Raw genomic sequence first — 27,868 nt, 5'->3', positions numbered from 1 at the left:
CTGTATTTATATTTGCTATAAGAACTACTGGTTTTGCTCTCCTCTTGCCTCTTCCAAGTGCCCGCTCCTCGGGATTTTGCCCCAGGCAGCCCACCCTTGCCCATCCAGCGGGGCACCAGCCAGGGGGATGAGGAGGGAGACACCTGCCTGGAATGCAGAAAGCAGGGTCCTCCAGCAGCCCGGCAGGGCCTCCCTGCACCTTACATGGGGCGGCTGGACCGTGGGAGCTCCAGGGGACCTTTCTGCTCTGGGATGTGCCCACTGCCCACCATGGGATGTCCTTCAGTCCTTCTGGCTCAATCGGAGCTCTTGGTCAGGGTGGGGGGCACCTCTGCCCACATGGAGCGGGGGGGGGGGGTGCCCCACCATCCACGCCTCCGTACCTGGTGCTTCTGGCGGCGCTTCCTCTCCTGCTCGATCTTTTGCTGCTTCTCCAGCTTCTCTGTCATGCGGGCCTCCCGCAGGGTCTGGCGCTTGCTCCGCTTGTAGGCTTTGGAGTTGAGGGCCGTCTCCAGGGTTGTGTCCCGTCGCATGCAGGCCACCACCTCCTGTCTCAGCTGTCAAGGGAAGGGAGCAGTTGGAGAGGCTGCGGACACAGAGGCCTGGCTCCTGGGCCCTGCCCTGCTCCAGCTCCCAGTTAGCGGGGCCGACTGCAGGGGCTCCACGAGGTTCCAACCACAGCTAGACTTTTGGTACACTGGGGGCCTGAATCACGCCAAATTTACGTGGTATTTTCAAAAATGGTATAAGTTTCCTTTCTACGCAATTCAGATAAAGGGGGATAAAACACACCAATGTATCCTGCACTACAGCACTATAAAAAAAAAAAAGCAGATGCTGTATTGGTTTTTAAATAAATTAATTTATTCTGTTTAATTATTCTAATGATATTAATTAGTTAATGAGCTTTTGAAATATTTCACTTCATTTTAAGTGCCATACTAACATTCTCTTTGTGTCTAAAGATTAGCTTTAATGAGGCTCTGCAAAAAAGAGTGGAAAGATCACTTCCTGTTCACGTACAGTAACAGCAGGTATTCAAACAATATTAATTCAATGTTAATTCTCATATAAAAGATGGGAAATACTGGCTTTGGCTTCCACCCACTCCCAGTGATGATATTCTTCAAGACATTTAAATTTCACACTACATCATGGACTTCTTTTAGATTATCAACAATGCGGTATCTTACTCATGTTGTACGTTATGTGGTGGTAGCGGGGGGCAGGGTTGGGAATATACATTAAAATAATAATTCAGTTGAATTTCAAATCAGCATTAATTACAGTTAATTCACTGGGAAACTTCATAGATAATGGATTTCTCTACAATGTCAAGCAAAAAAGCAGAGACCAGTGAGTCCAGCATAGTGAAGTGAATCCGAATATAATCTTATTTGTGAAAATATACTATATTATTAATCACTTCACACTACTTTATCAAGCATTTCACCAAGGCATTGCATGACGTCACCTATAAGAAAGGAAGTAAATGGAACTCAGAGTCTTTTATTTTCTTTCTTTTCCAATTTCAGCTGAAACCTACTCCCCACAAAGCTACGGCCAACTAGCCCCCTGCCACCATGGATGCCCTCTTGTGACATTATAATTAATAGGGCAAATGTGCTCCCAAGTTCATAGGATGGTAGCCCTGGGGTGGCCTTGTGATTTTAGTCACATCCTGCAATAGACCGTGTCATGCAATTCAATACTTCCAAACTACTTTCATTCATTAATAATTCGTTTTGCATGCCCTGAGACTCTCACCAAGTAAAACCCACCTGCTTGACGAGCACACGTTCCTCTTCCTCTTTGGCTAAATGAGGCAGTGTGCAGGCCAGCAGACCTGCACCTTTTGGGCTCCACAAAACAAAACTCACCAATATAAAAATTAGCTCTACGTCATTTCGCTAGTGTCCCACTGACTTAGCAATGATAAAAATAGATCATCATGCCAGCCTTCACTCATCAGTGACTACGAAGAACCAGAGCAAGAACAATAGATAACAGTCTACTGACCAGCCAACACATGGGGGTCTGATGGGGTCAAACAGTTTTATGTATTTTTATAAGTAATTAGCTATTAATTCAGTAGGGTGCCTAACAAATCATATTTGTTCAAATTATTTTCAAAGACATGGCTAGAATTTTGCATCTGTGTTTACAAGTTCCTACTCTCCCACCTTCTTGAATTTTCTTTGGAGTCATAAAGGCAAAGCTATCCCATTTGTTCTCGAGGTTGCATCCACGGAAACAAAATGCCATTACTCTGACTTTGGAAACCGTAATAGAGGAGAAAAAAAATGTCTCTGATACACAGAAGAAAAAAAAAAGAATAATAAGCAATTCATCTTCGTTACTCTTAGCTCTATGCTGCTGGTCTAAAAGATACACTATTTTACTAAGTTTATATCTTTAAACAATATTGAACAGACTTACATTTATTTCCTACATCTTAGATTCGCTGGGGAAAAGGTATTACCTGACGTTGGAAATTGAGTAACCGAAGTGCTTTCAGTTCCACAGTTGCTTTGGTTCGTAAATCTGGTGGCAAAGAGCCAGGCAGGTTTTCCAGTTCTTGTATCCTATGAGCTATGCGAGCCTGAAGCCTTGAGGAGACAAATGAAATGAGGGAAGGGTGAGGTGGAAATGTACATTACAATTTAACCTTAATGATAAACAATAACCCTCAGGTCTAAGTTCCGGGCAAGACACATTCCAGATGTTGCTTGTTGGCCAATTTCCGACGCCCTACTAGATTTTCTGATGTTAAACAGAGAAGAGCTACCTTTGCATGAATGCAGACAGGTGCTGTATGTTACCCAACACTCTGGCCTTCTTCATTAACCTCTCTCTAGCACCCAGAAAAGAAGGGCTCGTGATACATCCCAGAGGGAAATCAGGGGCCAGAGCTCGCTTTGAACAGGGAGAAAACGGAGAGACAGAACAGTGTGATTTGCTCCCAAATGCCCAGCCAGCCAGCGTGCATTGCTGAGACAACAAGAGTTTTCTTCCCAAGTTCTAGTTCTGTCCTAGGCAACCGGGCCATTTGCCCTTCTTGCCAAGATGCTGGTGACAACAGCGGTTAAAGCTGAGTGAACAAGAGCAGTTTTAGGTGCTGAGGCCACAGAAATCAGCCAACCCCAAAACATTCAGAGAGAGCCCTGCCAACCACAACCACTTCCTCTGTGAGCAGTGCCTGTCTGAGTAAAGAAAAGGCAAATTAGGCATTTTTAAAAATCAGGCTTGGGGTAGCAGTAGATGATAAAGCAGCAGTGTTTAAAAACTATGAATTTCTAGAAAAGGATTGCTGGGGATTTTCACCTAGGACATCCTCTAAAATAGAGCTGCAGGCCCTTCTTCGTTATAATATAGGCGGAGCAGAAAAGACAAGACATCGCCCTTTCTTCATTCAGTTGGGATACTTTTACTGTTTGCCCGTATAAACTGGCTTCAGGGTTCGCCTGCATCCTAGTCTTACAAATAATTACACACCATTTAAATCTATTTCCAGGATCACCTCCCTCCAAATTTGGGGCAGAAGTGTCTTGGAAGAGACTTCATGAAGAATAGTAGAAGGTAGTAAGTTAAAGTAAGTTAACATTAACTATACTAACATGTATCTAATGAACAATTTTCTTTAATTCTTTTTCCCTTCCTCCTTCTCTCTCTGTCTCACACACACACACAAACATACAAACACACACACACACACACACACCAGCACACATCCATGAATGCACACACACATGCACACATGCTTCCCTACAAGGTTAGTGCTATAATGGTCCCATCTTACTAATGACAAAATTCAGGTTTGGAGACAGTAAGAAGCTGGCAGATTTCACAGAGCTACTAAAGAAGGGAACCCAGACAAGAGCCCTTATTTGCCTGGCACCTGCAGTCACCACACACAATTAATATACACTTTCTAACTGTAGCTTTCCTAGGCCTCAACTATAAAAGCTGATAATTTAAGGTGTTTTTAAAACTCCCTAACATGCAAGGCTCCTGGCTGGCTCCGTTGGTGGAGCATGCAACTCTTGATCTCAGGGTTGGGAGTTCAAGCCCCACGTTGGGTGTAGATATTACTTAAAAAATAAAATCTTAAAAAAGTAAAATAAACACATAAATACAGATCTGTTTTATGGTTTTATCATCCTTTAGCATGCTGTGTGTTAACATGAAAAAGTGAAATCTTGTCTGACCTAGATGTCACAAAGTATCTTAATACTTCATTTAGCCCAAATATCAAAATGAGAGCTTTAAAAAACAAAAACAAAATAACTTAGAGCTGTTTGCTTTGGTAGAGAAAGAAATGTCATTTTTTTTTCAAAACTTCAAAAATGATAGTAAGGGAAACATCATTTTTTTCACTGACTTCACTAGAAGTAATATTATGACAGATTCCTATTTTATTTGGTACACACATGTTATTAATTCTGATTTACTGAATGATTTATCATCATAATGTGCTATTAGTAGTGCTGTCATTGTTATCACGCTGTTATTTCAGTTATAGGTACCAACACAAGCAATCACACCTTTAAATGGCTTAACTTTGCAACAGACTAAACATTTGTGAGTTCAAACAACACTAATAAACTTCCATCATTTTTGAAGTAAAGAAATAAATTAAAATTAAAATAAAATAAATAAAATAAAAATAATAAACTTCCACTATTTTTCTTTTGATCAAATTGTTCAGAATTTTCCAACATTCTTTCACATTCTTATTATTATTGATACTCATGGGATTCTTATTTTGGATTTTTTTTTTTAACTGTAGGAACAAAAGGTGCATTTCATTTGTCTAATTCAATTTTTAAAATATTGACATAACCAAAAATTTCCAAAACTAAGCCAAAGACGATGCATGTTAAAAACCTATTGTAGTTTTTTTTTTTTCAAATATGTGATTTAAGTGGAACAAAAAAAAAGCCTTAAACTGAACAGCTTTACCCATGTAGAAAGAAGGCTGTACTACAGGAAAATTAGGTATCACAGTGGGGAAAGTAAGGGCTGGTGATTTGGTTATGCTGCTTCCTTGGTTCTAGATTTGCAGCAGACCTTTCTCATTTGAATATCCCAGAACCCCAACCATCCCTTGGCATTCTGGTTTACTCTCTTTGATAAAGTGGGTCAGGTGCAAAATTAGAGGTATAGAGGTATAGCTGCTTTTCCTTAATCTTCTAAAGGTCTGTGGAAATAGGACTAACCAAATAATCTTAGGATGGTTGCAGACAGAGTCAGGGAGGCAGGAACAGGGGGGCAGATGGAGCCTCAGAGTAGTTGGGGAGCTAGCGGGGGGGACCTCTCCCCAAAATATCTGCTTCTCCAAAGGGCCTAGTAATTTGCCAGTGAATCTCAGATTCCCCAGCACAAAAGAATCTTTCTTTCACGGAAGGGAGGCAAGAAGTGCAAAGTGCAAGCATTTAAACTATAGAATGGGAAAAGTAGATTCCAGAGTAAAATTATATGCATTCAGTGCAGCCCATGGTGGGTGGGCAGCGAGGGTCTGGGAGGGGCTCCTTTAATGCAGAAAATTTTATCTCCTTGTGGTGGCTGTTGTTGTTAATAGAAATCTTCATTTTAAATAGTGCTCCTCTCCAGACAATTTCATCTCCCCATCAATGGGATTCAGCAGGTAGCCTGATAAGGAGATTCAGGATTCTAAACTTCCTGAAACAACAACACATGTAATACTGCATAACTGCAGGAGACTCATTTAGTGTCCTCACGAGCACAGAAAATTGAAGCAGAATTAGGTCACTCAGGTTTTTCATACAGATTGAACAGTAAATCAAGAGGGGTTACTGTTCCGGCAAGAAAAAGAGTTCCATTAAAGGTAACAGAATATTTGTTCAGGTCCAGAGGAGAAGTTTATGATTCCTGTAGGAGAGTTATTTGAACAGAAAATGACACTGGTACATTTTGTTCCTTCAAGAAGCTGAGTGACACTTAAGAAAAGAGAGAGAGAGAGACTGACTTTTTGTAACTTCTGCTGATAAAACGGACCTTGGTAATTTTCAAGAAGGAATGTCAGGGTTGCAATTGGGAGTATGGCAGGACAAAAAATAAACTAAACAGACTATGCTTGGGCACCTGGGTGGCTCAGCGATTGAGCATCTGCCTTTGGCTCACGATGTGATCCCAGGACCCTGGGATAGAGTCCCACATCAGGCTCCCTGCATGGAGCCTGCTTCTCCCTCTGCCTATGTCTCTGCCTCTCTCTCTGTGTCTCTCATGAATAAATAAATAAAATCTTTATTAAAAAAACAGATTATGCTTGCTTCTGAATCAAGGTGAACTGTTGTGTTCATACTGAGTCCAGAACTGATACCCAAGGGGGCTGGCAAGATGCAAAGCTGCTCATATCAAATACATTCCTTGGAATGTATGTAATCCAAGTGCATCTTCCATGCAAACATTTGTGCAATTTGTTTATATGCTAATGTGACAACCTGCAGCCCTTCTGCCCTGATATCTAACTCGTAATGGAAGAATCAAAGTTAAGTATACTGACAGGGCAAGGAAAGTGTGCCAGAAAGACCAAAAAAAAAAAAAAAAAAGCACTGGAAATATCTCTCCAACACCTACTACAGAAAAATGCAGTAAGCTCCGTCATTAGGAGAAAGCTGGTCAGAAAGAAAGGATCCAATTTAAATGGGAACAAATGTTTTAACTGCAGGGCTCGTACAGATCTGAGGCAAAGTGTTCACTGGCAGAAACTTATTTATGCTCTCACCAGATAAAGAAGGTCAATTTGTCAAAATTCTGATTTTATGATGAACAAGAGAAACAGCCAAAGTAGCTTAAAAGTTAAAAAGAAATCTGAGATCCTGACAACTTCCTTTCAATTTTCATAGATGAGGTAAGTGATATTACAACGGTCAAAGACATGAACATCTGTTAAAAGAGTTTCTGACAGATGATTTTTTTCTCCAAGTTTGTAAAATTATAAGAGGGTTTTTTTTTTTTAAGACCTTGTTCAAATACTCAGTCAGAAGATACACTGGATCTTTCGAGTTATCCATGCTAAAAGACTAGTAAGCCATTCTCTCCAAGGCCAAAAGGATGGGGTTCCTCTGCTGTCAAGAGCCTAAGGCACTCGATCCAACCCTTTTTTAAATATATATTTTATTTATTTATTCATGAGAGACACACAGAAAGAGGCAGAGACACAGAGGGAGAAGCAGGCTCCCCCTGGGGACTCAATCCCAGGACCCTGGACCATGACCTGAGCCAAATGCAGATGCTCAACCCTTGAGCCACACACACAGGCGCCCCTCCATCTAACCCTTTCTAAAGGATAAATGTAACCAATCTGTGCAGCTCAACAATTTATTTCCATATAGAGTAGCCAGCCATCACTCTCTAACTAAGGAAGATAAAAGATGCCCTGCAATGCTGCCAGTGGAAACCCACGCTCCTTCTCCAGATGGCCACAGGCAAGTTCAGCCCAAATGCCCCAGCAGCTCTCCCGACCTAGAGTTGCTGGAGTGATGGTTTCGGAAGTCATGTGGCTTTCAGAAAGAGGAGACATGCATCAAACAATGATAATAATATGAAAAATAGCCATTACACCACATGGTGTAGGGCTTGTAATTTTAAAAGATACTGGCACATGCACAATTTTCTTATTGATATGGGATTGGAGGACCAAAGTGTTTCACACCCTGAAACAGGCTAAACAGTACTACTCAGGGCTGTATACTCTCAGAGGCCACCCATTACGAACACTTCTAGAGATGGTGCTAAAATGGGCTCATGCCATGAAAGGGCTGCAAATAAAATTCTGGTGAAAATGATAAAAGAAATGTAGGAGTCATTAAAATACACACACACACACACACACACACACACAGCACAGGCTGAGTAAGGAAAAAAAGTCCAGATGAGTCTCTAGGTATAGAGAGTGTCTACATTACGAATGTAGTTTGCGTGATGTAACAATGGTACTGGCAGTTTTGCACATTCAAGGAAGGGGAAAAATGTTAGCTCTTAGGAAGTCAGAGTTTTAGAGTAACTAAACGATACCCTTCTATCGTGTTTTCTCTCTTTTTTAAAAGGTACTTTTGGGGGCACCTGGATGGCTCAGCAGTTTAGCAGCTGATTCTTGATATTGGCTCAGGTCGTGGTCTCAGGGTCATGAATCAGGCCCCGCATCACACACGGCTCTGTTTCTCATCTCCCTCAGCCCCTCCTTCTCTCTTTCTCTCTCTCTCTCTCTCTCTCAAATAAATAAATATTTAAAAAAATACTTTTGACTTTTTTTTTAAATTCAGTAGCAACATAAAGAAAGTACTTGGTATAAATAAAGTTCTTCTGCCCCAAATGAGAAAGTAGTAGGAATACGTGACTTCGTATCACACAGTGATCTGCCTATCAACGCTGCAATACCAACTGACTGATGCGTTATCTAGCTCTCTAGGGGGTACATAAAATTCAGGAAGCTGATATATAAAAGCTCTTCATTGAGGATCAGTAACAGTAATGAGAGTAAAGCTCTACTCTTCATCCAAAAAGCTACACACCTTTAATGGCAGGTTGCTGTGATTTCTTGTAGAGTCACTCTCAAAGCTGGCAGCTTAGTACTTTAAGCTAATAACAAATAAGTCATGCGTTTTTCATTAAAGATTAAGGTAACATCTTTAAAGCGAGCCTACACATGGCCGAGTGGCTCAGTGGTTGAGCGTCTGGCTTCGGCTCAGGTCATGATCCCAGGGTCCTGGGATCGAGTCCCGCATCGGGCTCCCTGCAGGGAACCTGCTTCTCCCTCCACCTATTCCTCTGCCTCTCTCTCCATGTCTCTCATGAATGGATATATAAAATCTTAAAAAAAGAAACAAATAAAGGGAGCCTAGATGTTATTGACTAACATTCCCTATAATTTCTAAGCTTTAATATTCTTTTGAATAAAATAATAATTGGGAAATAATAATAGCTGATATGTACTGCAAGTCTTCGTATTATTTTATCTTCCTCCTGCAAGAGGTACTATCACACCCTCTCTTTTACCATATGAGGAGACTGAATCACAGAAAAGAAATGTATCTTGGGGCACCTGGGTGGCTCAGTTGGTCAAGGGTCCAACTCTCGATTTCAGCTCAGCTCATGATCTCAGGGTGGTGAGAGCCCTGCATCAGGCTCCACACTCAGTCTGCTGGGGATTCTCTCTCCCTCTGCCCCTCCCCACAAACACACGCTCACTCTAAAGTAAATAAATAAGTAAAATCTTAAAAAACAAAACAAGCAAACAAAAAAACGAGGGAGATGTAACTTGACCCAGGTGACAGAGAATGCATTAGTGGCCAGCTCCAGAAACCACAACCTTAGTCCATACTTATAGTCTATTTTTGGTTAACATTAATCATTTACATGAAGGGTCTGCTAACTCTCGCCAGTCTGCAGCCTGTTTTTGTAAATAAAGTTTTATTGGGACACGGCCGGTCCACTGTTGTCTGTGGATGCTCTTGACATTATAAGGGCAGAGCTGAGGGACCTTTGCGATAGTCCCGCAAAGGGTAAAATGTTTACCACCTGGCCTTTTACAGAAAAAGGTTTGCCAACCACCGGAGTAGATGAATGTGCCAAATCAGGTGAAAATTAAGTTTCCGGAGTAAGAGTTTAAACACGGACCCCGTAAGAAGACACTTACATCATGCTTAACCCTCAGGTTGGACCAAGCGGTTGACTCACAAATTCATGAATTAAAAACAAAAAATATATTATCCTGAGCCACTAAGGCTGCTTTAGTATCAGGAGATGTGCCATTAACCTGAAGGTGTGGCCGCAACATCTGGCCAGCTCACAGTCATCGTTGGAGGATAAAACGACAAACCACAACAACACACTGTGGAGGCTAAGTGTGAGAGGGCCAATTTTTTGAAACCACAAGCCTGTGGGCTTGGCCTCTGACCGTGGTCTCCCTGGAGCCTAGCACACTGCCTGGCATGTCACAGCGGGTGATGACAGTTCCCTGACTCAGTGAATGAGGATCACGGTCCTGCCAACGCAGGGCCATCAGAGCCCCCCTCCCGCCACCCCAAGGGCAAACAAGCTCAGGGGCTAGGGTCCATCCGTCTGGTAGCATGAAGCAGGAGTTTGGGCCTGTGCCCTGTCCTGCAGGGAAGGGTGACCACCCCACTGGGGACCCCTGGCCCCCTCCCCTGGGCTCGGCGGCCGCTCCCACCCCCCGGGGCCCGAGGTGCGTTACCTGTACTCACGCTCCTGCAGGATCTCCACCGGGTCCAGGCCTTGCGGCTTCTGGATGGGGCTGATGCGGCTCTGCTTCTGCTGCAGCTGCAGGATGGGCGAGGGCTGCCCCGGGGCCGGCTGCGGCACGGACGGCCCGGGCACGGCGGCCGCGGGCGGCTGCGCGGCAGCAGGGGGCGCGGGCGAGGGCCGGCCGCTGGGCGCGGGCACCGGCAGCTTCTGCGGGGTGCTCGGGCCGCTCAGCTCCGGCCCCGGGCCTGCGGGACAAGAGCGACATGGGCAGCTGCGCGGGCCGGTGCCCCGCTGCCCTGCGGCCACCCGGCCCCGCCACGGGACAACGAAACCCCTCCCGAGAAGGGAGGAGGAGGGGAGGGCAGAGGGGAGGCAGGCGGAAGGCCTGGGGCGCGGGGAGGAGGAGGAGAGTAAAGCAGAACCTGGCATCCATCCCCACAGGGCATCGGCACTCACTGATCAACACCGGTGAGATCGTCCAAAAGAGACCCAAGTAGTAGTATCTCGATTAAAGGAATGGATGGCTAGCATTTAATGTAGCTCCGGGGGGGGGGGGGGGTGTTTGGTTGGTTGTTGGTTGGTTGGTTGTTTAAAGAACTGCAGGTGCATTCACGAGTTCAGAACAGTCAGATGCAATTTGGTTGGTCCTAAAAAATCACATTTTTGCAAACTGCACCGAGCAGGGCTTTAGGAGACCCTGGGCCTGTCCTAGCCCGGGCTTTCCAAATACAGCCAGCAGCATGGCCAGTCCTCCCACGTGAACTGAAAGGGGGCACGTATTTTCCCTTAATGACCTAGAAGGCACATTCAGGGCTTAATCAGTGTATCTCAGGAACCGAAGTTCTTTTTTTTACTACATATTCGAAAATGTTTCTAAAAACATTCAGTGTAAGGGCTGGGGTGGGGTAGGGGGAATCCGCTCATTCCGCCTAATAAAAACTAGCAAATATGAAGATTCAAGAGAGCGGTTTTTCTCATGCTAACAGAATAAAGGGGTATGCAATCGTCGAGCTTATCAAAATGCACTTAATAAGTTAATTTAATGCAATTTTCCACATTAAACTTCAGGAGTTTAAATTGATTGCTAGGTATGGACCTAAAATAAAAAGTGTTCTGTCTCTCCTCAGAGTTACATTTTTACTTACTTCAAAATTATAAATAAGATTAGTGATGCAAAAAAAAAAAAAAAGATTAGTGATGCTACCAGATGAATTAGTAAATGGAAAAAAAAAAAAATCTCCATAAGCTGTTAAAACCTCTGATAGGCATTCTCCCGAGCATTTTCTCTATCTTTTCTAAGAAAAGGTAAAACTATTAAACGGTAATAAAACAATAGTCTATATACTTCTGAGCGCCTTAATAATTAACCATACAAAGACATACATTATGAAAAATTAGACACATTTATTCAATTTCCAGCAAACACCGTTTAGAAATGGGCTTAAATGACAATGCAAGGAGAGTATAAGAAAACATTTTGACAGGAGGAACGTGAAGAATTAGGACAAACTGCTGAGGGAACTGTACACGAGTGTGTGTGTGTGTGTGTGTGTGCGTGCATGGTATTAGTGCTGTGCTTTTTTTTCACCTTCCTTGTGAAATTCTGTAAACTTTCCAAAACACATGCCACTACATAATCCTGAGGTGATCTGTAGCCCTGGGTCCATCAGGGGATGGAAAACTCTTGAGGGAAAAACTCATTTTTAAAAATTTTCTATTTTAGGCATTGTAGATACACTATTGTAATAAAGAGATTCTTCTCAGCTAAGTACTTGCTGATTTTTTTTCTGAATGAGAAGCCTTTTACATAATGCATTGCGTTTCATAATATCTTATATTTAGAGTTTCTTTCATCTGTATATAAGAAACCAATTCCTGACCATTAAAATCTCAGCGTCGGGATGAGTTACCGAGGGATATTTTAGAATATTTTCTCCCCAGAGGTCTTTAGAACAGGGTAGATTTTTCATTTGGGTTGTTTTGGGAGTGATCCAGCCAAAAGAGAAGAAACAGGGATTTCTGACAGGTTGATTCTCTGCGATTCTATTAATCTTAATAAGCTTGAGAAACTCGTAGAATTAAATATATTTAAAGACTTGGTATAAGCATACTAAATGATAAACCTAACACACCGAAGCCCTCTAATCTAAAAACAGCACCATCTTTAACAAAAAGAAAATTCAGGTCTTACTGATACGGGAATATCATAATAATTACTCTATATTCAGTTCTGCAAATGTTTTTCTCCTTCCAAACTTTAAATAATTCATCAACAAAAGCCAGAACAGGGCACTGGTGTTACACATTCCTCCTGTTCCAGCAGCTTTCTTCTTTAGCCTTCTGGCCTGTAAATACCTATGCAGAAGCCTCTGATGATTCCTTGAGGTATATTCAAGTCACTATTTTTAAAGCCACATTTCATCAAAGGAAGGTATCCAGAGCATGTCTGATACCCCTGGTTCCACTTCTCGTCATTTTTAGCCTATGACTCAAAACTAGATCTAATACCCATACACATGGCTAGACTTCTTTAATCCATTAAATACAAAAACATTCTTATCCGGTTGATTGACCCTTAAAATTGAGAAGCAGAGACAGAGAGAGAGACCCAGACACAAACTTACATATTCAAATCGCCAATTTAAAAAGTATTGCAACTGGTTGTAAACGAAACAGGCACACGTAAAGCATCCTGTATCTTTCCAGAACTGGACAAGGTGCCGCCTCGGCTCTACCACTTGCTGGTTGTGTGAGCCTGAGCAAGTCCCTGAACCCCAGGTGGCTCTGTTTCCCCATCTGTAGAATGGGGATAATGACATAACCTCATAGGGTGGGAGTGAGGAATCAATGAGACCATGTCACCACACGCTCCCTCCTCCGCTCTTGTCATTTTTGCTACTAGCAAGGCCACAAACGTGAGAAGTCTAGTTGAATGACAGCTTTATAGAAAAACCCCATGGCAAAAGAAAGGCTTTTTATAGGAAGTTTGGTAGTGTATTAGCTGGCAACTTTGGGAGCACACCCTTCTGCAGCAAACTTCAAAATGCATCTACAGTTCACGACAACTCAGCACAAATACTCAGATAAGTCAGCTTGCCATGTGCTTCCTGCTAATCTGCTATCAGAGCCACTTCCAAGCACATTCCTTTCCTAACTAAACACCGCAAGTTCATTTACTGCCTGGGTCTATTTTTTTGCTCCTTCCAACCGATTACATAAAAACTTCTATTTACAGAGGCCGGGAAGCGAGTGCAGCTTGCCGCAATCGGACATGCCCAGAATGTAACTACCTGTTCATCAGGTTTTTTGCTTGTCCCTCAGGTGGCTTACGGACTTAAGGTGCCTGGCTGGACTGGCTCTCTATCGACAGAAGTCATCTCTGCTACAGACACTCGTGGTCTGCTGAATGATAAGATTGCTCCTTGATATCTTCAAACGCAAGACAAATTACATTCCTTAGCTTATCTCCCAACCGCCCCCCACCACCCGCCAGCATAAACAATTTAGGCTTAATTGTCAGAGGTTCCAAATATGTCTGTTTTTCCCTCAGTCCTCACCTTGGAAATCAGGCCAGATGTATGCCCTGACAGCCCTGAGAGCGTCCCAGTGCAGCTAAGGTGGGGAGGGGGTCTTTCTCAGATGCATCCCTAAGGCCTGATTTTAAGAAACAGGGAAACGAACTTATTAAAATATCTGAGTCTCGTGTGTACAGCATTTCTGCGCATTCAGAGCTCACACTGGCTTCCCAGCACAGCATACTAGGATACTTATTCAATAGTCTGTGCCTTACATGAGGATTTCAGTGGTTTCCACGGGTTTGAAAAAAAACCAAATGCAATGAAGTGTATTTAAACTGAACATACCTAGATATTTTAGATACCTGAAAAGAGTGGGAGGGGGGCAGAGCAGGAGAGAGACAAGCACTAAAAAAAAAAAAAAAAAAAAAAAAAAAAAAGGGCAGCAACAAAACTTTTACTTTCTACCATAAGGTCCTTCCCTCCTTCCCTACCACACACACACACACACACACACACACACACACACAAACCAAAAACCCCAAACTTTTACACTTCCTATTTTTCATTTTGCTCTAGTCTCTATAAAAGAAAAAAATATGAATCAAAATGAAAAGGAAGAGGATGGGTTAGATTTGCATGGAGCCATTGGAGGCAAGGATTGAAGAATGACTTGTTCAGTGTGCAACTCCTGCAGGTAACCTACCATGCTCTCGGGGTGTCACTTAGAGTGAGTTAAAGTCTGGGGTAGGTTGGAGGCAGACCACCCCAGCCAAAGAGATTCTCTTCATACATGAATAAACACTACAAAGCGGGACCAAAAGAAAAATGGAATTGGAGCTACCTGCAGATAAGTGGACATACTTAGACTTACTTTTTGCTGAAATTTTAGTAGAGGTATTTATACATAATACTTTTTTTTTCTTATTAAGGAGAGATGGAGATACGTAATAATAATTTTTAAAAAATTAACTCTATATAAAATATTCTTTGCCTTATTTTGACTTGCCCTAAACACTAACCCCGCCCCGCCCCCCAAAAAAACGTCTTTATTAAGTGAAGTTTGTCATCTCCCTCTGAAGGCTGAGGTTTGGGGACAAATGATGTGACACTCTCAGGTGTAACCTCCTTCCCAGCAGCAGGAATGGGTTGCTCTGTTGGCAGGAGGTAGCTCCTCCCAACTGTATCCATGGCCTCCACTCTGGAATAAAACACGATCTGCCCAAATATTTTCATTTCTAAGGAAGTGTGACTGCTGGAAATACAGAAGACATGGGTGGTGAGGAACAAAACGGTTTCCTCCTGATGACAGGGGCCTGGTGAGGGAAGGGGGAGCCTCAGAGATGGGCAACGTCATGGAGCCCTGTCTTCTGGAAGTGGTCCAGAAAACGCACTGGGGATTGTGTTTAGTGGGACGTGAAGTGGCTGTTATGTACAAGCGTGCAGACAACCGAAACCTCGTCCCCTGGGTTTTCACGAGTTCATTCGGTCTCCTTATTTGAATTTGGGTGAAAAGTTTCTGAAATGAATCATTCGGCTTCCTGCCTTCTTAAAGGATGCTTTGGGATCTTTTCCTACAGAGCATAGGTTACTTTGAAAAGCACCAATGTTTGGGGCGCCTGAGTGGCTCAGTTAGTCAAGCATCTGCCTTTAGCTCTGGTCAGGATCCCAGGGTCCAGGGATCAAGTCCTGCATCATGCTCTGCTCAGCAGGGAGCCTGCTGATCCCTCTGCCTCTGCCTGCCTTGCTCTCTCTTGCTCTCTCTCTCTCAAACAAATAAATAAAAAATTTTTAAAAAGGAACTATCAATGCTCACAAAGGTCTGTGCTGACACCCCGGGACATACTTTGATATACAGTGAAGTACACCTATGTGGCAGGGTCCCACACCACTAGCTCTTGGGAGGTACAGGTTTTGCTTTCTCCTTCTCAAACTACCAACTAGCTGGTTGTTGCCATTCGGCCTCTACTGGAAACTACATGATGTAGGGTATCAAGATTACGAATTTCATTGACACTGTGCCTCAAGAACATATAAAAAGGTTCTCGGTAAGGACATGGGCTCTGGGGTCAGACTGCTAGCATGTGGGTCCTGACTCTCCATATTCTAGGATGTGTCCCACATGCAATGTACTCATTGCTGAGCATGACGCACTGAGGCATGCCCGCCAGGAGGTGCTCAATAAGTGTAGGTTATACAACCAGAGACAAGCATGTATTTTTTTTCTTTCATCTGGCTGCCTTCCCAAGAGCTGGAGTTACGCTGTTTTAATACCTCTAAGCAGGGGCACCTGGGTGGCTCATTGGTTGAGTGTCTGCCTTTGGCTTAGGGCGTGATCCCCGGATCCTGAGATTGAGTCCTGCATCAGGTTCCCGCAGAGAGCCTGTTTTCTCCCTCTGCCTCTGTGTCTGCTCTCTCTCTGTGTCTCTCATGAAAAAATAAATAAAACCTTAAAAATAAAAACCCTCTCAGCACATCAACTGTTCAAACTACCATCTTCTGCATGGTTTTTCTCTATAACTGTTTTGGTTCCTGATGCCCAGTCCCATACGACCCTCCACCTACCAAAGCGCCATGGTCACTACACAAAGACCTGGGGCTGACACGATCCCTTCTTGCTCTTTAAAAACCCATTCCTAAGGCTACATCTGGAATTAACAAGGTGCATTAATCTTGCAGGTAGGGCGACTGACCCTTGGAGCCTCTCTGACCAGTGGAGAAACATTTACAAACTCAGAAGGCAGGTTCTAATAAAAATAATAATAATAACCTGAACTCCTCCCTACTGCCAAAGTCCCGAAACCGAAAAAAAGTACCAATTTCCCAAACTAATTGGTGGCCATAATTGGCATGTCGTGGCCTGCCCCAAGGAGCGGGGGTATGTGCTGAGAGTGTTGTCAATGTCGAGGAAGACCCCGGAATTCAAAACTCCCTGGGATTCAGTGCTCTTGTTACAACAGAACCATCACCTCTTTGCTTCTCTAGTGGTTAACAAAAACCCTGCCAGAGAAAACAACCTTCATGGAAGATCATCACAGAGCCCCCTGGCACCTGGGAATTCCAGGGGTGGGATCAAGCCAGACCACCAGAAGGCCAGACAAAGGACCAGCTCATCTCCACCTGTTACGTAATATCATAAGCTTCAGATCTGATGCCAGGGTGCACATGAGAAATGGGCTGTGTGGATTCTGTTACTCGATTACAAATATTGATGCCTCTATCATGCAGCATCTCTTACAATGATAATAATACTGATAATTTAAAAACAAAAACAATCCCCCCTGGAAAATCTGCTTTCTAGTCTCATGCTAGAAAAGGCGCTGCGTTCCTCGGAGAAACCAGTGAGCCCCTTGCATCTGCATGGCGAGGATGCCGTACCAGACCCCGTCTCCTTTCCCGGCTGCCAGGAAGGTGGAGTCGCCGCAGAAGCTCAGAGGCAGCATGAGCTCTTGGGGGGGGGGGGGCTCCTCACTCATGACCTCTCTGACCTCGATTTCTATTTCCCTTTGTTCCTGATTCCCTACTTGATAATTATTTTACTGCAGGAATGCTTCTTGGAACTCTCCCTCTAAACGCTTTCCACCACACAAAGGGGTGGAAATAAATAAATCAACAATCCTAAGGTGGCTCGGGGACAGCTGATTCTAGGGGCGCATGTGGGCGAGTGGAAGGCGCTGGCGGCGGGGTTCTCCACCTGGGGCGCATGGATGGGCCCCCAACAAACCCTGAGCCTCTTGAAAGAGAATGCAGAATCGTGGGGCAGGGGGGCAGGGGGAAGCTGCTTCCTAGGAAGGCCCCCCCGGCCCAGGAGCCCAGGGATGCCGGCCAACTAAGCAGAGCAAGACAAGGGAAGCCAACGAGGTACAACAAAGGCTAAGTCAGCCCTGGGCGTAGAGCAACCCAGCGCTTCTGCGCCCTTAGCAGTCCTTCTTAGCCGAGTTGGACCATCGCATTATTCATTTGGTTGCACATGAACCTACCAGATGGTCTGTTGTAGTTAACAAGGGCCTGCTGCTGGGGCTGCTGGGCCTGTGGCTGGGGCTGCGGGGGCTGCTGATGCTGTGGCTGTTGCTGCTGCATGCCGGGCAACGTCCTCTTCCCCTGGACTGCGAGCTGCAGTGTTTCGGGGAGGGGCTGGCCCCGGGCCAGCATTTTGTAAGCGAGAATCTGCGCTCGCAGCTGATGCAGCTGGACAGGGCTGAAAGGCGAGGGACCTCTGTTGGGCTGGCTCATCGCCTGCGGATCGCCCGAGATGAGGGGCCCCGGCTGGCTCGGCGGCATCTGGGGTGGGGTCGGGCCGCCTCCCGACATAGGGCTGGAGACGTGCTCTGGGGCTCCCAGCGGAGACGGGTGTGGCGACATGTAACCTAGAATAAAACAGGAAAGGAGATCACACCGCTGCCCCCAGTGACCCTGAAAGCCCGGCACTCCAGGCTATTTTGATGATTTTCTACGACGGCGCTGCCTGCTAGAAATGTAAAGTATATATCATCATTTAATAATTATATAACTAGGTGTAATTATCGACTTCCTATGTGCCAAATACACATAATGAAAATTTTCTAGTAGTCACATTAAGAAGTGAAAGAAACGAAGCCAATTTTAATAGTGTGTTTCACTGAAATCAACATACCCCAAATATTATCATTTCAAAAAATGAAAATTATTAAAGAGCAATTTTACCTTCTTTTTTTTTCTTTCATACTCAGTTACAGCACATCTCAAATAGGTCAGGCCACATTTCAAGCGATATGATCAATGGCCACATGTGTCCTAGAAGGTAAACTGTTAGTGGCTGTTGAACACCTAGAGCAAAGGCACCAGGTGACAGGATTATATGTTACAAGTAGCTCCGAGCTCCAGAACGAAACCTGGAGGTGTGTGCTATATCGCAAGGGGGAATGAGCAGTCTCTCATGGGGACAGCAAATTATTATTTGGTTTATTATTTTGAACAATTATGGAGGGCCTCCACTGTAATAGGCACTACCCAAGGTGCATAGTTGAGTTCTCCCTCGAAACAGAGCCTGATTGAAGGATTGAGTGCAGGGGATTTATCTGGAAGGTGGGGGCCCGATGGCAAGGGTCTAGTAAGGTGATACAAGAAAAAGACAGCAGGTGCCCCAGTGGGTGCCTGCCAACTAATGCTATGCAGAACCCCTGGGGTATGAGGTCAGTAACTTGCCTCCAAATTATCCAGGGAACAAGGTAGGAAGGTCCAGGAGGTGGGAAAGGGGAGGGGGGAGCTGAGGTATTAACACTGTTAGGATCACCAGTCACTACTTAGGTCTCTGGTTATGACTCTGGGCATCATCAGTCCCCAGGGACTCTTCCAGGTGCAGGTAAGAGGGGCTGACATCCACTGGAGAAAGACGGAGGTCTGGCCAAGTGGACATCAGGCTGTTGGGAGCACAGACACGGTGAAGACCATTAAAGGGATGTGAGCAGAGCACACCTTACTTCCTCAATCCTTGCAACAGCACCAGAAGTTAAGTGTTGTCACTCATTGTTTTAAAATTGTCACACAATTGGGTCTTGGCAGCTTTAAGGTTCAAACCCAAGTCCGTCTGACTCCGATGTGTCTATGTTCTTTCTGAGATCTAATATTTGCTTGGTTTTATAAAAATAAGCTAGAGACTTGAAAGTCTCAATAATCTTCTAGAACCATTTACAATATAACAAAAACATAAGAATAATCTTTGGGTTTTAAGAGACCTATGTGGGGAATTTAAGAATCCATTCCTTGGGAAAAAAAAAAAAAAAAAAAAGAATCCATTCCTTGGGAAAGAATAGTAAAAAAAAAGAAAAATACATGGAGTATTTCAAGGAATTCATTTCAGGAGATGAACTATATATCCTGGCCAAAAAAATTCCTAGAAAAATATATGACTGAGCATTGTTTCAGGGAGAGCCAAGGTGCAGGAGGGAACAAAGTGGCCTCCTGCAATCCTAAAAGTTGCCCTGAGTTCAAACCAAGTACTAATTAATCAAGTCACAGGTGTCCTAAGACACAATAGAAAATATCAGATTCAAGGTCTTTGCCCTTTAACAAACACACATGAGTCACAATTATTGTAAAGGTCATCACACAGGTGTTTATTAGACATCTGCTGTGTGTTTGAACCCATGTTGGGTCTGAGCTGAAAGAGCTCTGTGCATCTCTGTGGGATGAAGGTCCAAGAATATCAGACCGACACTGACTGGGGACTCACCACCAGCATTCAAAAGACTAGAGAAAAGAGGCTGTAATGGGGGTGCCTGGGTGGCTCGGTCAGATGGGTGTCTACCTTCGGTTCTCATCACCATCCCAGAGTCCTCCCCACTCAGCAGGGAGCCTGCTTCTCCCTCTGCCGCTCATCTGGCTCATCCCTCTGCTCGGTCTCCCTTGCTCTCTCTCTCTCTCTCTCAAATAAATAATAAAATCTTTTTAAAAAGAAAGGCTATAATTACTTTGATCTCAAATTGCCATTTGGAAAGGGAAACAAATTTATTCAGATGCTCTAAGACAAGGGTCGGTTCTGTGCTATCAGCTGGTGAGAAGCAGAGCTCCATTCAGAAGAAACCTGCCCCGAACAGAACTGGAAGATCTACTAACAATCATTTCCCAAATCCCTACTTCGTAACAGGGGGCAAACCACTCAGCCATCAGGGTTCTAGTCAGTCATAGATGTTGGCCAAGAAAATGACCCCGAAAGCAGCCTGCAAGACCAGCAGAAATTTAAAGTCCAGTATGTTGTTACCTGTAACAGAAAATATTTAGAAAGGATCCACAACATGCATATAACTTTGTCATTAACGCTCTTCCTTCTTAATGAGGCTTACATTCCCACCTCCTGCCAAAAATCTCCTACTGGCATTTTCATAGTAGAAGGTGTTGAAATGGGTCACGCGTCTCCTGCCTTCTGGTCTCTCCTATTTCCAAGGTTATCAGTTATAGCTTACCCAAGATAAATTGTTGGATGGTTAATACAATGGCCCCAAGCATCAGACAATCCAGTCTAAACTCAACTGTTTACTAAGTGGCTCTTTTAAACTATGAAGTATGGGCAAATGAAGCTTGGAAGGTGAGACAGTTTTATCAGCCACAATGATTACGTTTACCTCAAATTCGCTAAGGAAGAAGCTGAGAGTGGAATAGAAATCATTTTCTGGAATTAATCCATGCAACAAAATTTTACCTCCAACGTGACGAGAAGAAATTAGGGATGGAAAATTCTTTTTTCCCTAGAAAATCTAGGGGATGTTAATAGAATCATTCTATCACAGTATGACATTAAATATGCAACAGTGTTTCAGATAAAGAGAGAGGTTCCTTTTGTTTTTTTCTCCCACATGACTAGCATTCCATAAAACTTCAGGAAAAAACATCAATCTAAATGATGAAACAACATAACATATTTTAGTAATTATCTTTAGTTAAGAAAACAAGGTGAAGAAATTGCCTGAGAGCGAATATACATTTGTCTACAGGATGCCAGTGTCGATATAGAATCTGGTCTTTTTGAACTCTGGCTTGACTTACTCATTCAAAAGTAGTCCAAAAGTGGCAGTTTTCCTTGCCTAGTCTTCGAGGGCCATTATCTCCCTGGTTTCACCTTGCCTCAAGAGAAGCAGTCATGTCTCTCCTTTTAATAATCTTGAACTTATAAGTGCCAATTTTATATGAATTTTCACACACACACACACATACACATTAAATATTATATACTTGCCTTTCAAGGCTTTTCCTATCCAATAGACTAAAAATAAACAGTGTTATCATTGGGACCATAAGGTACACAATTCAGTATTTATTGAAGGAAATGGTTTTGCTTCTCAACCAATACCTCAAAATAACCTAATACGTTGCTAGGTAGTTAAAGCTGGCAGCTCTCCAATCAATACCACACCTCTCTATACCTGTGTGTTTATAAATGGTTTTTTACAATGGGGTTTTTAAAGATACATGCTATTACAGAGTCTAAATTTCTTTTTAGATCATTATAAAGAATAAGACTGTATTATATCAATGCTACTTTATTCAAAAATATGCTTTTAAATAACTCATTGCCCAGCCTGCAATGCAGTTTACTAGTTTGGAGAAAAATATTATATGCTAATACTGATCCCATTTAATGCGGACCCCCTACATCCCTAAGTAATTATAATGTGCTGAAATTTTATAAAAGTTAGTATCTATTTAAAATTGTTGACTTGTGAATGCATCGGTTCACTTCTCTACCTAACTGAACACAATTAACTAGGTATCTATCCACTTATGTGCTAGATATTATACCAAGTGTTGGGGACTCCAAGAAGAATAAAAGGGAACAAGCAATGAGAGAAATTTTAAGATACATAAAAGTAAAAACACTCAGCTAAAACTCATGCATTTAAAGTGTTTGAGTCGAACTTTTCTCCTCAAGCCCTACAACTAGAGGTACTGTAGAGCCAGGAGCAGTGAGAACAAGCCCTACAACTAGAGGTACTGTAGAGCCAGGAGCAGTGAGAACAGGCACCTGGCTTTGAGAATCACTGAATGTCACTCATCTACACCTCCCAGGTAGTAAAAATGAAATTTACATTAGTTCTGTGAACACACCTGGCTCCTTAGAATTTAATTGTGAAACCTGGGAGTGTTGCTTAAATCCATTCTTAACACTGAATGGGTCAAATAATTTCTTCCAATATTGCAAAGGGTCCCCATGAATCAGGCTGCTCTGCCAATGTGGTCAATGTTTGAGGAGTCATCTGCAACCCTTACATCTGTCTGACATCGAAAATCAGATCAAAAAAAAAAATCAGATCAGAGGCTGGCATATTCAAAACCTGCTTGACTATTAGTGAAGATACATTACTATGCCTCCATGATTTGCATATATATATATATATATATACACACACACACAAATATATATACAGAAATATATAAAGTATTAATTTTTCCTATAAATTAAGTTATATATAAATATATATATATTTAAATTATGAATACATTTCTCTAAATCCTAGGTCAAAAATCTCTCCTCAGATGGATGGATGGCTGATCATGAATAAAGGGGAAAAAAAACCTTTGCATATATTAAACTACAAGGGAGTATATACAATAACACATAAACCACAAACTTTGAATAAGAAGATCAACATGTTAGTGTTAACTGGTCCCCGATTAATGCATGCCCCTGAATGCTGAAACCACCGTTTCATGATCTTGAAAACAGGTTACACTATACTCAAAGACTGAGGTATCTTTGCTATGATACTTCAACAGTGAGGGAAGAAAGCACCAAGGAGAAGAGAAATATACCATATACTGATTGGCCATTACTGCAGGGTGAGTTATGTCCTCTACAGAGATATGTCAAAGCTCTAAACCCCAGTACCTGGGCATGGGGCCTTATTTGGAAATAGGAGCTTTGCAGATGTCATCAAGTTAAGATGAAACCATACTGGATTAGGGGAGACCCTAACCCAATGACTGGTGCCTCTATGAGAAGAGGGATATGTGGACACGGCCACAGACACTCAGGAAAACATCACATGGAGACCAAGACAGATTGGAATGAGAGGTCTACAAGCCAAGGAATGTCAAGGATTGCTCTCAACCACCAGAAGCCAGGAAGAGGAAACAAAAGATTCTTCCCGAAAGCCTTCAGAGAGAGCACAGCCCTACTGATACCTTGATTTCAGGCTTCCAGCCTCCAGAACTGGGAGAAAATGAATTTCTGTTGTTTTATGCTCTCTGGGTTGTAGGAATTTGTTACAGCGGCCCAAAGAGACTAATACAACCACCCACCAGCAATGACAGCTAATTCCACTGCCAGAAAAAGCCACCTTACAGTGTATGAGCATGCATTTCAAGGGACACAGGTGGCTCATCTTACTTTCATATCTATGCTGTCATTTGGAGGCAGACCTGGATTCTTCTGGCCCTTAACTTAGGAAAAACACAGTAAATTCTCCAAGCTTTGCCTTCCCCAACTACAAAATGGAGGGGACCTAATTTATCTTAGAAGATCATAATAAAGAATCTGCACAAAGTACACAAAGCCCCTTTGCAAATTTCTTGGACCCAGGGTGGCTCATGTAGAATTTACTAGTATTTTGAAAATAAAACTTCCCACACAAATCATAGTTGCATTGGTCCGGGTAAGGGGAAAAGAAGACTGTGGGATTCAATCTTTCTTAGACACGTTCTTTGGAAGTCACAAGTAAAACAACCAATAAGGAAGATGAAAGACTCTGGTACGGAGCCGGTATCAGGTGTATGGTGGACACAAACCTTGGCTGTGTTGATCCATTGGACTCTGGGGAGGACCCATCCCTGGGTGAGGTGGCCGCATACCGGTGCCTTTCATGGATCCGCAATGAATATCTTCTACAATCCCCTTGTCATGCATACCATCGATGGGCTGAAATAGTTAAAGAACATCAGTTAGATGCCTCTTTAAGGTACAAAACTTCCCTCTGGACCATTGAGATCGCTCACCTTTAAAGTCTTCAAAACAGTGGCATAATCATCTGTTGCTCATACGACAGTTATATATTTCCACAACTATCCTACCTGCATCATCATATATTGCACATGTTTTATAGGTGAGTGCAAAAAAAATAAGATGACACCAACAGGATTAGCAAAACCATCCATTAGTCAAAAGTTAAGGCTTTAAACAATTGGATTTTTTTTCTTTAACAATGTCAAAAGCTTACAACTAAAAATGAAGTCCGCTCACAAGGTAGACAGGTGTAAGCTATTCTTCACTACCCTTTTAATTAAGTCCCGAGACCTGTTGTAGGTTGAAGTTTAGTTCAAAGACCAAAGGGAGACTTTTTGAAATGTAGGTGATGATCCATGTTTTTGGTAATTTTTTCCCCCCATTGGAGAGGAAAGAACTCTATGGAAAGTTTAAAAGTCGAAACCAGAAACTTCCATGCAGTTGGGAAAAGAGGAACAGCCAGGGAGGAGCAGAGTACTGCCAGAGGAGAAAGAAGGTACGATGGATGAATCTGTACCACAGGGAGAGGAAGACTTGAAAATGTTTTAAAGGCAGAATTGGGGGGGGGGGGGGAGTTAAAAACACAGAGACTGGAAACAGGACATGAGGCCTCGTACATAACAGGCACACGATAAAGAGCCATCGAGTTGACATTAATCCAATCCAGAATTGGGCAGTGGACCATGTGTTTGAAAAAAAAAAAAAAAAGAAAGAAAAAAGTCTATTCCTCCCCAAACTGGAAGAGCAATTTTCAGAACCGCCTGAAAGAAATATTTCCAGGAGTTTATAGAAACCAAATGACTTCAAGCAAGAAAGTATGAGTGTTTGCAGTTTTACAGAAAGGAAAGTTAATTTCTGCAGAGTCAAAAGCATGCACTTGAAAAGAGGAAAAATTTACCATAAAGAGGATGTTCAGAAGAAAAATGGGAAGAATTTGGTATAAAGAGTGTCTCTGAGTCTGTTAAATAGTAATAATGGGGAGGGAATCAAAGCAACACAAGCAGATGTATTTAGGCCACTTGTTTATTTATTTCCAGTGATGTTGAAAAGCAAAAAGCTGACTCTCAGAGGGAGAAGGAGGAAAAAGACAAGGCATAGAGCTGCCTGTAAAGACTCTAGGAAAAGGCATCTGGTCAGCAGGTGTGAACTCCAGGCACTTAACCGTGTCCCCTCGCAGGGAATTATCTGAGTGGCTGGGATTAAGGAAAAGCAGGATGGGAAAAAAAAAAAAAAAAAGCAAACTCTTGGCAAAACAAAAGAAACTGAAACAAAAAAGAGAAATGGGGTGGTGTGGGGAGAGAATATGAGAAAATGTGACAAAGACGCTAGGCCACAAAACGGAAGGGATTGGCAGAGATAATCACCCAGAGAAACGACCCAGTGCAAAATCCTCCGGGTGACCCTATACCATGTCACACCTTTACCTTCCCAAGGCCTGAATAATACTAAAGGTCAGCTCAATCTCTCCTTCAGGAGGTGAGACAGCCTCCAACCATCCTGAAGTTCCTCAACCCACTTGGACGAAGGCCCACAAGTGACAGATCAGACCTTATAATAGCTCCCAAATTAATTTAATATGAACACAAGACAGTGTAATGATTTCAGTATGGCTATATGTTCAATACATCTCTTAAAGAATATGATATGGAAAATAAGTGGCTTTATTTCTTTAGATACCTGACAAGCTAAAAAATGTGTTGGGGAAAAAAAAGCCTTAAAAAGCGAAGAGTGAACCTGGGGATAGGAGAGGGTTGGCCAGGATATGTTATCAAAGAAAAAGAGAAAGTTTCAGAGTCATTAAACAGTGATGATAGGATTCTGTTAAGGTCAAAGCAAAACAACAATAAAAAAAAAAAAATAAGACCTCTTTGATGTATGTACCTGGGTTTTCCACAGTACTTTCGCGGAACAAGCAGATGGGTGGTAACTTATAAAAAGCAAGCACAAAGCTGTTACCTGGGGTGAAGCCAGGATTAACCATTTCTTTATCTCGGTATGGTTTTACTCTTCAAAATAAGGATATATTGCTCTCCTGATTGGGAAATCATCAACAAACAAAATTTGAGGAAAAAAAAAAAGAAAGAAAGAAAGAAAAAGGGTCTTCCCTTCTGGGCTCTGATGCTATACCTGAAAAATTGACCTACAGTCTTACACAATTAGAGGAAAGACATGCTCTTTTGACGTCATCTTCCACCGCTTGCCTACTTAATCCCAGGAGGCAGCCCCACCATCCAGAAGTCAGGCATGACCTTTAGGTCCCGTGCAGTGTGGCCTCACTGATTTTCACTGGCTACTTACTCACTTTCAGAGCAAACTGTCGCCGGACCTGGCTGGCTTTCTCAAGAGGCTACATGCTCTTCTCTGCATCTCCTGCAAAAGGCCTACCGCCAAGTTGCACTGATAAAATCATTCCTACAGCCACAATCCAAGCCTCATAAATAGAAATTATAACCGTAGTCCAGAGACAAACAAATGGGCCTGTGCTCTGCAGAGTCCCAGCCCTCTTCCAAAATCAGAATAAAGCCACTCGACAGAGGAGATAGCAAAGTGCATTTTAGGAATTCCCTGGAAAACTATTTCATTACAATAAAGCCTTTTAAAACTATGCCTTAGAAAATGACTCGTTTTCTTTCTTTCTCTGTGGGATCTGTTTTTTTGAAAAATAAATATCAACATTCTTAGGGAATAAGAATAAATTTCAATACAATCCATCCGTGGATGATATGTTATTTTACATATACAGTGGGGGAAAAAAATCAAGACTTATTCGTGAATACACTTATTCACCAGGCCCACAACCCGCAGCCCACAAATCACAGAATCTTGTCGTCAGAGCTGCAAATTCTATCTAGTATTTTTCAAAAAGCCAAGATCTGATCTTCCTGTATAACATCTGTAACAATAATAGAGCCTTGGAACGTATGCTTTTAATAACAGACAAGATAAGACAAAGACCTCGCTTGATTCTCTTGTTAACAATAGTAGAAAAAAAAAGTATGTGTGTGACGGGTGGGGGGGAAGTGGGGGGAGTTATTAGGGATATTAGCCATCCATGACTCAGAAGACAAGAGTGAACAAGAAAATAAACTCTTGGGATGCCTGGGTGGCTCAGTGGTTGAGCATCTGCCTTTGGCTCAGGGCATGATTCTGGGGTCCTGGGATCAAGTCCCGCATCGGGCTCCCCGCAGGGAGCCTGCTTCTCCCTCTGCCCCTCTCTCTGTATCTCTCATGAATAAATAAATAAAATCTTTAAAAGAAAAGAAACTCTTACCTTATGCATTTGATGCATGCCTTCCTGTGGGAAGTCAGCAGAGCCCATTGTTGGCATGGGGTGCGAGACACTCGGAGGCCCAGGACTTGGCCCCATCATACTGTGGACAGACCCCGGGGATGGTCCAGGTCCTGGACTGGGTCCAAGAATTGGTCCAGGAGAGGGTCCCGGTCCCGGTGAAGGCCCTGGATGGGGCATGGCGCCAGGGTCTGTGGGTGTGGACATCTACTTCTCCTGTCTTTGCCAGTCAGTAGAGTGATGCTGAGTTGGAAAGAAGAAAAGAGAAAGGCAATGTCTTAAACATGATGTTAAGATCAGAATGAAACTTGTTAGTATTTCATGGTGCCATTTCTGTAACAAACATCAAACAGAACTGCC

At 43.0% G+C, this 27,868-nt stretch overlaps 1 protein-coding gene across 5 annotated transcripts in view; it reads right to left on the bottom strand.

Annotated features, from left to right (window-relative positions):
- SMARCA2 (SWI/SNF related BAF chromatin remodeling complex subunit ATPase 2) overlaps positions 1–27,868 on the bottom strand; it is a 175,340-nt gene that overhangs the window by 132,997 nt on the left and 14,475 nt on the right. For all 5 annotated transcript variants that reach the window (XM_072839584.1, XM_072839609.1, XM_072839585.1 and 2 more), the window contains exons 2-7: positions 27,491–27,751; positions 24,006–24,135; positions 17,726–18,112; positions 10,220–10,475; positions 2,483–2,609; positions 384–557 (exon numbers count right to left, since the gene is read on the bottom strand). In XM_072839584.1, the coding sequence (XP_072695685.1) occupies positions 384–557; positions 2,483–2,609; positions 10,220–10,475; positions 17,726–18,112; positions 24,006–24,135; positions 27,491–27,715 (1,299 nt within the window). In that variant the 5' untranslated portion in view covers positions 27,716–27,751. The remainder of the gene's footprint in view (positions 1–383; positions 558–2,482; positions 2,610–10,219; positions 10,476–17,725; positions 18,113–24,005; positions 24,136–27,490; positions 27,752–27,868) is intronic.

The sequence above is a fragment of the Canis lupus genome, chromosome 1, assembly GCF_048164855.1.
Source record: "Canis lupus baileyi chromosome 1, mCanLup2.hap1, whole genome shotgun sequence".
NCBI lineage: Eukaryota > Metazoa > Chordata > Mammalia > Carnivora > Canidae > Canis > Canis lupus.
The sequence above is the reverse complement of the archived record's forward strand: the minus strand, read 5'-3'. Positions and strand labels throughout refer to the sequence as shown.